This window comes from Balaenoptera physalus, assembly GCF_965194825.1.
Source record: "Balaenoptera physalus genome assembly, chromosome: 1".
Lineage (NCBI taxonomy): Eukaryota > Metazoa > Chordata > Mammalia > Artiodactyla > Balaenopteridae > Balaenoptera > Balaenoptera physalus.
This window is the reverse complement of record NC_138882.1, coordinates 5,886,224-5,897,266: the sequence shown is the minus strand read 5'-3', so window position 1 is coordinate 5,897,266 and position 11,043 is coordinate 5,886,224. Positions and strand designations below refer to the sequence as shown.

Sequence of the window (11,043 nt, the reverse complement as noted above, 5' to 3'; positions counted from 1 at the left end):
TAAATATAAATATTATTGATGAGAAATAATTGTTTAAATTGCTCTAGTAGAAGGGTTTTTTTTTAAAAGACAAGCTTTGGGGCTTCCCTGGTGGCGCAGTGGTTGAGAATCTGCCTGCCAATGCAGGGGACACGGGTTCGAGCCCTGGTCTGGGAAGATCCCACATGCCGCGGAGCAGCTAGGCCCGTGAGCCACAACTACTGAGCCTGCGTGTCTGGAGCCTGTGCTCCGCAACAAGAGAGGCCGCGATAGTGAGAGGCCCACGCACCGCGATGAAGAGTGGCCCCCGCTCGCCACAACTAGAGAAAGCCCTCGCAGAGAAGCGAAGACCCAACACAGCCATAAATAAATAAATAAACAAATACTCAAAAAAAAAAAAAAAAGACAAGTTTCAAGCATCTATCATCATTTGCTTAGAAATTCAAATGGTTTTCTAACAGTTTGTCATTAAGCTTGTCCCTTATGCAGGAAGCCTGTAATACAAAACAGAGCACTTCCTGCTAACACCTATTTCACAAATTGGAATTTTTGCCTAATGGGTTGTATCCAATTTGGACATTTATCGAATCTCTGAAAGCTCAGCTCTTAAGTAAAATTATTTTTAAAGTTTATATTTCGGGGGAAACTAGATAAAATACTAAATGAATACCATCAGTGTATTTTGATATTCCAAGTTGAGTCCTCAAATTAGAAACTACAGTTGTAAAAAGTAATTTGTAAATTTTAAATACATTGCTTTAATGTTTAAATGGTGTTACTACAAAACACCATAAATATGAATGGTCTCCATTTTTAAAGTGGGTTTGATTTTAAAATACAAAACTGAAGAGTAAGAAGTTTATCTTGAATGCTGGTTCTTGACCATGAGAAAAAAATTTAAAGTAGTAGATAAACATCTGTGGAGATTTTGAGAAGGACATTTAGGTGCTCTCAAAAACTTTGTATGTCAATAACAGGGGCGCCACAATAAAAAAATTCATGTTATGCCTTTCCTTTTCCTCCATGTTGCTATGTCACCAGGTATTCCTTGCGTTATCATGCATAATCAAGGCGAGGCTGCCCTATCTGCTCTCACTCATGCCAATAAAACTAAGAGGAAGGAAGGGAAAAGAAGAGGGAAAGGTACCGCAGAGAACACGTGTACACACAACAAGGGTTAGTGGAGACTGAATTAACTGAGCTGGGGAGTGGGGGGAGAAGGCAATTAATTAATACCATCTCCCAAAAAGCTATCAGGAAATTCTGTACTCAAAATTTAAAACTTGCCTAGTGCATTTTGTCAAAAAGCCTTGTCCAATACTTACAGGAGAGACTGTGTGTTAGGCGTGCCATTTAATTTCTGTCCCGCATTCCTGCCCCACAGCATGGGGCTGAAGCCACCGTCATGCTCCCGTCCCAGCCAAGCCACCTGTTGCTCTGAGACGCTAAGGGCTCACTCAGCTCCTTTGTTCATCAGTTTCTTCATGTCTACAAAGGACTAATTACAGCATCTTCTCCAGAAACCGTAGGAGCGTGGTCCAGGTTTGTTCTTTTCAACTGTAGAGCTGATTCTAATGAAAAGCTAAGTTTGAGAGCCACTGGATTAGACAAAATCTAAGATTTTTATAGTTTTATTTTATATTTTATGGTTTTATACTCCAAACATCCATCAGTTCAAATGAAATCGGGTACTTAGGCATATTTTCTACCCCTCAAATTATAGTCATCCTTTGGTATCCATGGGAGATTGGTTCCAGGGCAACCCCTTCCAACCCCCCTGCCACATACCAAAATCCAAGGATGCTCAAGTCCCTCATATAAAATGACATAGTATTTCCATATAACCCATGCATATCCTCCCATGTACTTTAATCTCTAGATGTCTTGTAATACCTAATACAGTGTTAAGTGCTATGTAAATAATTGTAAAATACAATGTGAATGCTATGTAAATAGTTGTAAAATACAATGTAAATGCTATGTAAATAGTTGCCAGTGGGGGACAAATTTAGGTTTTGCTTTTTGGAACTTTCTGGAATTATTTTTAAAAAGTATTTCCGATCTGGGCTGGTTGGATTTGTGGTTGTGGACACAGAGATACAGAAGGCAGACTGTATATGGCAGCTGCAATGTACACAAAGTGTCTCAATATTACGAATTCATCCTAAGAACAGACACTTCTATTTTAAATAGAGAGAAATAAAGCTTCAGGGAAATTAGGTAACAGGACCATACCAATGACAGAACTTGGGGAAGGTTTTAATTCACCTAGAAACTTCCACAGTACACTATTTAATTTTTAGGCTATTAATACTATATTTTCCATAAATGTATAAATTTTTGTGTGTCCTATAATTCATTGCTGCTTCCAGGCAAGAAGATTCTCAGACTCACTACAAAATAATACTCCAAAAAGAGTATTCTCTTTCATTTATATATAAGGAAAATCCAACTGGGTTTTTGTATTTGCATCTATAAAATTAAGATATGACCATCTTTCTCAGACACAGACACTAAGAGGTACTGAGACTAACCCCTATGACAGTGGCAGGCAAAGTGTTTAAAATCAAAATCAATCACAGCTACATCTTAGGCTTCCAAGGATACTCTCTCCTTTCTCAGGGTCAGACCTTTGCTCCCGCTATGGAAACAAGAAAAATTCAGCATATTATTCACAGAAATTCTGCACCCAAGGGAAACTTTGTGCTTATTTCCAGTTTGACTTTTGCTCTAGGTTGGACCTTCAGAGCCCCTGGATGAGAAGCACATCTTCCCAGGCTTGGGAGCACTTCCTGTCCGTCCTCGACTCTTACGTGAAGGTCAGTAAACAGTCGTTTGGCTTGGCTAGACCTGCTGTGCTGTCCTTAGTGACACTGATTACCTCTTCTGTGGTTTCAGAGCCCAATGAAATTAGCTGACCAGACACAAAAGAATGGATGCCTCCCCAGCAAACCCGCCAGAAAGGTTTAGGGCTCAGTTTACACCGCAGCAGTCACGAGGCTCCGAGATGGAGATGCAGGGTCCTTGCGACAGTTCCCCGGGAGCACTAGCCAATCATTAAAAAGACTCACCACCAGGCAGTTTGATTATGACCAACTTTATTTTAAATCTGCATCGTTGGGCACTTTATGGTAATGTGTCATTCATCCAATATTTACTTTTGCATATATTTTTAAAAATTCCCCAAACAATACTTTTACAAAGTCCTCCCAATAGTAGTCAACTTTAGAGATGACTTATCCTGTAGCCTCAAGGATGCAAGAACAGTGACGCACATCTTGACGCTGGGAAGGTGTGTACAGATCCCAGTCACCATGGCTAGCAAAAAGCTCGAGTTTTTCAGTCCTTCCAAATAGTTATTCATTTAAAGAAAGAGAAATAAGCTTTGGAAAAGTAAAGTTTTTAACCTCTCATGTACCTTTTGTGTAAAAAAAGCTTTATGCATTTTAAACTGTAGGTTTTAGGCAGTTCATACTTGTTTGCTGTTTTAGGCATTGCTCTAAGTACTGAATCATGACAGATTCAAGAAATCTCATTTTTGGTATATGATTATTAAATGGTTCTCAAAATAACCACATGGAAACTAGACTATGTGAAGGATGGTGACTCAACACACGTGGTGCATTTAGGATGCACAGAGTCTAATTTTGTCCTGTCCTAAAAGTCATGTAATCAACCAAAGGGCAGATTTGTCAATGTACCTCAACAAGGCTCTCTTCCGAAACATGAAATAACACAGAGACGAAGAGACTCAGAGGTTTATCATATCAAAGAGGTAATCATTTGTGACTTGGCAATCTTCTAAGATAAAAGATTGTGTATTTTAAATTACTTCACTTAAATATGGTTTGAAAAAACATAGCTTTCTGGATAGAAAGCATCTGGTTAAGTTTGCTGTTCAGTACCTTGTTTTATTTTTTTGGTATGTTTGCATGTCACATCCAGAGCTACAGATTTTCCACAGTGCTTCTGCCTCATTCAAGTATAATAAAAGTAGAAATCTATAGAAGCTCTAAGGTTAAACAAACTGTACATTATACAAAAATTAACTTAATTTACACAAAAAGTATTGGCAATGCCCTTTATAAATCTTACCAAAGAGTCATCACAAAGGATATTACAGCCGACATATGTTTTGTCATCACCATAGAAATGCCATCTAGATTTATGTGGTACAGAACTATTTGAAGAATCAGCATTTTGCACTATACACATTTCTTTTAAAGTAACAGTATTGTCAATAGTAATCTAAGGTTCATAATTTTCTTATTGCATATTTATTGTTGCTGAGGCAGTTACGATATATTAATGCAATATTCATAATTATTTTAAATAAAAACATTTCTCCTGCCAACGGTATAAAGAATATTTTTTCTCTAAAATCACATGGAACGTTGCTACATACAGTTTTACACAAATACTGAACAACATGACCTTAAGGCATCTGCTAGAAAAGCAGATGTGTGTATTTATATGAACTAAATTATGCAAGAAAAAATATTGCACAAAATCCTATTATTTTCAAAATAAAACATGCTTCTTTCTAAATACACATAATTCCCTACCTTGACCAAATCAAAATGTTAACTGATTTGCTCAAAACAACTCTGCCTCTTAAACAAGATTTAAGAAACAGACACTAACAGATTCCTGGGCTCGACAGAGGAAAGACATCAATACTGAAACAGTTTGTAAAAAGCATTTCATATATTAAGAAGTGGTCTGGGGGAATTAGGTTTGGGTGTTCATTTTACATTCTTCAATTTATATTCTGATATACAAATATCTACCCAGAATCAGGATCTTGTATGCTAAACAAAATGGAATTCAGATTAGAAAATTTATTCATGAAAATAATCTTTTCCTGAAAATTCAGGTTTTCTAGAAAAGAAGGAAGATCTACTAATTATGAGAATAGTCACAGTTTTGTCCTCTTTATCAGCAGTCTACTTCTTCACCTTTTTTCAGAAACGACGAATTCATTAGCATTCCTGGGTCCTGTTTATTAGGACATGAGCACAAACTCCTCCCAACAGCACTGTCACAGACAGTTTTAGTTTAAAAGTGTATTTGTGTGTGTGACGGGAGGCTGTTTCTAGAGAATGCTATCATCAAGGTAAAGACAGTAACACGAGATCCCATCAACATGCATCTGCATGCTCAGTTAATCCTGATTGGAGTGACGTGGCCCTAAGTAGTGCGAAGGGGCATGGTTTCATCAGAGCCTCGCTGCCTGGTGATAGGAGAGCAGAGTGGTGACGGACAGTCAGGTAAACAAGAACACTTAGTTTCTAAGAGCCTCTGAATCTGTCCTTTAAAAGTAGGTATCCTAGATAGCAGCATTACTGTACTTCGTATAACAGTAGAGAAAGTTACTCAAATTAGAAAATGGTACAATGGTTCTGTACTTAGAGCATGTTTTATATTAAGCAGCTTTAAAAGGCCTTTTTTTTGGTGATAGAATCTTGGCTGAATAACTTCTAAGCAAAATACATTATCGTTATTATTATTAACAGGGATTTACAATTCCTTTTAATTAGTTCCTGCACAGCAGGGACCAGGCCAATTCTCTTATTTCCCTACGTCCACAGTTACTGCACCTTGTGTATGACCAGTACAAACAGCTGGTAAATATTTCCTAAATGAGTTTCTAATTTTTAATCAGAAAAGTCATCATGCTATATTTTGGTGCCTTTCTAAAATATGCTAAAGTAGGTAGCCATCAAAATATACCACTTAACACAGTCTCACTTAACAAAACAAGAGCTCCTAAATTCACACACGACTCTTCTATCCCCCTGAAATACCATGGATGCAATACCCAAGGGCAAAAGGATAAAAACGAGAGTGGGATTTGGGGAGAATTGTGACTTTGTCCAGAGGTCACATAAAGACTGGGCCTCAGAGCCAAAGGTCTGATTTGTTTCTACAATTCTGTTGTAGAACAGGTGTTGCTCCTTGGGGCTTAAAAAAAAAAAAAAAAAAAAAAAGCAAACAGCAGGAGAGTTTACACATATTTGGTTTAGTTATAATAGAAAATATGAAGATAGTAGGAAAAAGAAAATACTTTTATTTCAGAACTCACCTCAATGTCACTTCATTCTCCCTACAGCCACCATAATACTGGAAGTCTAGTTTCAGAGCAGACTTTGAATACTTAAAATGTTCACGGTTTGAAATATGAATACTTGCTACTAGTCTTTTGGATGTTTTCCAAGAATAACATGCAGGGTTTTTGCTTTTGTTTTTAACATGAAATATAAGAGCTGATTTTGTATGTTAAAATAAGGCACAAATTCAGTTTAAAATGTCTTGACACAAATGTGACTTGTCAGTGGATGAATAATAACCCTCACCACACACAGCGGTGCAGTCGGACATCTGGTGAGGTGACCAAAAGACAGAAGAGAACTCACGTTTCTGAGGCCGTGAGATTTATCAAGCAAATGGATTAAAACCCAAATTGTGCCTATGCTTCACTCACAACGATCCCATTCTCCAAACAGTGAATTCTGAAGGAAAAATACCTCATTCCAGTATTCACATGAAACGGCTGCTTTACATTCTTTTCAAAAATTATGAAGAATATTTGCCAAGCAGATTAACGACCAGAGTGACAGTTTTTCCTTACTTAAAATAGCTCTTCTGATAAATGGACTTTTTTACATATTTCAATTAAATAAAATGGAATTTTATAATGAGTATATAAAAGCAAAATTTGATAGGAACCTTGAATCTTTTGTGTTTAAAAAAAAAAAAAGGATTAAATTTAAAAAAGGATTAAACACCCTTTTCCTTAATACATACAGAGTCCATCCTTATACGTAAAACAAGGTCTGTCTTCCTTCATAAACATGAATGAATAATTGTCCTCCCAAAATATAGCCATTGAGATTTTGGAATGTACTTTAGAAAAGCAAAACTTGGTCATTTTCTTTAAATTATTCAAAGACTGACCTGAATGAATATTTTAAGCAATGTTTTTAACAAACCCCCTTCCAGGATTTTAACTGAAAATTAAATTATGATTTCAGTAAATATTTTAGAGCACAGTCTTGATGAGGGCTCTTGAATGGGTTCTCTCACACCTTTCCTAAAATGATAATGTAAAAAAAAAATCCTGAGTGGGGATGTATAGAGTGGATATATTGAACATACTAACAACAAAGGAACCATCGCATCACTGGGTTTTTTTTCCTGATTATTCCTGTCAGTCCAGCCAATCATCAAGCAGTCAACGCACGATTCCTTCTCAGGTGAACTTCAAAGCGTGACAGTGAATTGGAGAGAGAAGAGACGATGTCCCATGTAGAAGAATTCCAAGTAATTTATGTGGATACCGTGCCCTCATGGAGAGGAAGCAGGAGCCCCAAGCCTCAGTGTGGGCTGCACACGGTGACTTCCTCCTGAGGACGGCAGTAGGAGCGGGAGGGGAAGGAGCGGCTTTACAGGGGAGGAACCCCACAAACGCTACCTCGGCCTGGTGACCAAGGCCAACATCAACATTCACAGATCATGTGGACGGCACGCACCCTTGATAGGATGTAATGATGAAGACGGCACTTTTCTTCCGTAACCCCCTCCCCAAAACCCACGGTCCCATTGCAATCAGTCAATCATGAGAAAAACACCAGACAAGTTTCAGCAGAGGGGCATCCTACAGCATATCTATCTATATCTGCCCAGTCCTCTTCAGAACTGTCAAGGTCGTCAAAAACCAGGGAAGTCTGAGAGAGGGTCACAGCCAAGAGGAGCCTAAAGAGCTGTGACAGCCAAGTGTGATGTGGTCCCCGGGTGGGATTCTGGGACAGAAGAAGGATGGTAGGGAAAAACTAAGGAAATGTGCATAGAGCATGGTTCATGAATTGTGAAGACGTACCGCACGGACATCATAGGATATTAAAAACAGCGGAAACTGAGTAGGGAGACATGGGGACACTGTACTTTCTCCACACGGTTTCTATAAATTTGAAACTTCCAAAATATAAAGTCAATTATTTTAAGAAGAAATCCATTTGAGATGATATGAAGCATTCTGGTAGAGAATTATTAGTTAAGAGAAAAACAGATAGGAACACTTTTTTTATCAGGACAGTTTGTTGCATTTGGCTTTCTAGGGGTGACTCCTACTTAGCAAAGTCATACAGAAAGACTGTGAAAAAACTTAAAGTGTCATTTGTAAACAGAAGTCATTAATTTCACATTGTAATTCAGCACTTCATATATTTCACTGAGTGACATGTAAGGTAAATGTGTACCTTTATACTTTTTGGAAAACATGGCTGCAGTGTCCACAAGAGAGCTTTTTAACTTAGAAAAAATGAATTTTGTCCTTGATTCAATGAATAGAAAAAGGCATTATTGCTCTGCAGAACACTTATAACTTATCTTTCAAAATTTACCTGTAATTCCATAAATTATGTAAGTATGCTTAATATAGGCTTAAGATTAAGGCAGTTAGTTGGTCAACAGTTTCAGGCTAGTTCTGATAGGTTTTGGTATCTTGGCCAGTTCATGCTCAACCAGGTTAGTACAGTAGCTACTGGTTAGTGCAAGGGTTAGATGCATACTTAGTTTAAATAAAATAAGTGGCGTTAAGCACCAAATACTGGGAAATCATATGTTCAATATATACTTTCAACATACATACAAACTAGTACCTGATTTAAGAGCACAGTAGAATTAGCTTTACATTTAAAAATCAATGGATAAATCTATATACCACGAGACAGACGAGTGGGAGAAATGTCCCAAATGAAAAATAATGTTTAGACGGTAGTAAGAGTTGTCTTTTCTACCAATCCTTGTTTATGATAGGGTACATGGACTCCTAAAATGTCTCCGAAGAAGCTTGAATGCAAGCGACGGACTCTTAATTTGTTGATTTAAGCTTGGTTTCCACTTGCTTTTCCTTCTGAAATGTTTAAGTCTTGTTGGAAGGCAGATGTCATGTGACATAACGATACCACTTCTTGAAGCAGTCCAGAACCTTCTGAAGTCTCTTTGGCTCCTTTCCCTTCTTTCTCCCAAGGAACAAAAGACGGACGGCGCCCAAGGCTGGGTACCGGCGGATCATCTGGAGTCTGGCTTAGTGTTTCTTTCTTCTCTGTCTGGGAGGCTCCGGGCGAAGCCAGCTGCAAACCCAGTCCTGGAGGAGGGGCTGGCGCTCCCAGCTCCGCGGGCCGGCTCACGGCACCAACGCCGAGGTGTCGCTCACCGTTCTCCTCCTTCAGGATGGACAGAGAGTCCGTCCCAGCGCTGGAGGACACCCGCTTCCTGGGCGAGGGCGGGAGCTCCTTGCCATGGAGGGCACTGTCGTCCTGCCCCAGGTGCCACTCGGCCTGCTCACTGGAACCACTGCAAAGCAGGGCCAGGTTGTTCTCGCTGGGCGTGTTGGATTTATTCTGAGAGAAGAAACAGCATATTTAGAAAAAATGGAAGAAAATTATAGCATCACTTCGGCAATACTGTTTTCCATTTTGAAATCAGTATCTTTCAAGGCTGGGAACTCAAAGTCCCTCCCAGAGGAAATGAAGCATCAACAGTTAGCTCTGAACACCTCCCAGGGCGCCCTCAACAGGAATGAAGTGAGATGGATACGGGTGCCCAGGCCCTCGCAACTATCGATCACCTATAAAACTCAAACCAGACCATAAGTGTCGGCGAGGGTATGGAGAAAAAGGAGCCCTCGCACACTGCGGGTGGGAGTGTAAACTGGTGCAGCCACTGTGGAAATCAGTGTGGAGGGTCCTCAAAAAACTAAAACCAGAACTACCATACAATCCAGCAATATATAATACACCCACTTCCGGGTATGTATCCAAAGAAGATAAAATCAGTATCTTGACAATACAGCTGTACCCACATGTTCATGGCAGCATTATTTACAATAGTGAAGCTATGGAAACAACCTAGATGTCACTGATGGATGAACAGGTAAAGAAAATGTGGTACGTATACACCATGCAATGTTACTCAGCTTTTAAAAACGAGGAAATCTTGCCATTTGTGACAACATGGATGAACTTGGAGGGCATTATGCTAAGTGAAATAAGCCAGACAGAGAAACACAAATACCGCGTGATGTCACTTATATGTGGAACCTAAAATAGTCAAACTCAGATGTCGAGAGTAGAATGGGGGTCACCAGAGGGGGATGGAGGGTGGGGAAATGGGGAGACGCTGGAGGGGCAGGTTTCAGTCGTGCAGGTGGGAAAAGTGCTGGGACCTAATGTACAGCACGGTGACCATAGTTCTTTGCTAAGAAGGTAGATCTCAAGTGCTCTCACTGCAAAGAAAAGGAAAGAAAAGGTAACTGAGATAAGGGATATGTTAATTAGCTCGACTGTGGTCAGCATTTCAAAACATCAAGTTGTACACCTGTATACAACTTTTATTTGTCATTATACTACAAAACTGAAAAATAAAAAGGATTTGCAAAACAATCCTTCGAAATAACACAAAAAACAAGCAGACAAACTATATTATATAATCAATGCCAAGTTCTGGAATTTATTACCATCAGAACAGAGTGGAAATTACTTATACTTCTCTCTCTCGTGTTCTTAAAGCAGCCAGTTCAATCTGTTTAAAGTATTATTTCTAAAGCAATACAATGAAACATTACTTGAATTAATACATTTATTAAAATTTTTTTGAACATCCAGAAAATACAGAAAAAAAGTGGGAACATTTCACATTTAAAAGTTCCCCAGAAAAGACAGACAACTATAAAATTAGGTTGTAGGAAGATACCACTGCTTGACAAAATAATTTCAATTAATGACAATAACCACCAGAATTGCATAAATAAAAGGGAAAATGCTGGAATTTTGTTACTAGAAATAATTCTTAATGATTAACTGTTAACAGTATTTTTGGAGTTTTTTTTTTTTATTTTTGGCTGTGTTGGGTCTTCGTTTCTGTGCAAGGGCTTTCTCCGGTTGCGGTGAGCGGGGGCCACTCTTCATTGCGGTGCGTGGGCCTCTCACCATCGCGGCCTCTCGTTGCGGAGCGCAGGCTCAGTAATTGTGGCTTACGGGCCCAGTTGCTCTGCGGCATGTG

The 11,043-nt window shown here is 38.9% G+C and overlaps 1 protein-coding gene and 1 long non-coding RNA gene across 8 annotated transcripts in view; one reads left to right on the top strand and one right to left on the bottom strand.

Annotated features, from left to right (window-relative positions):
* Window positions 1–380: 380 nt before the first annotated feature.
* Window positions 381–5,989, top strand: LOC309643318. Its single transcript, XR_014253684.1, has 2 exons — window positions 381–1,521; window positions 2,714–5,989. It is a non-coding gene; the product is annotated as an uncharacterized lncRNA (long non-coding RNA).
* The window catches only part of DENND1B (DENN domain containing 1B), a gene marked incomplete at its 3' end in the record, with an annotated part of 254,700 nt that continues 246,717 nt past the window's right edge, over window positions 3,061–11,043 (bottom strand). For all 7 annotated transcript variants that reach the window (XM_082425576.1, XM_082425578.1, XM_082425579.1 and 4 more), the window contains one exon: window positions 3,061–9,383. In XM_082425576.1, the coding sequence (XP_082281702.1) occupies window positions 8,865–9,383 (519 nt within the window). The remainder of the gene's footprint in view (window positions 9,384–11,043) is intronic.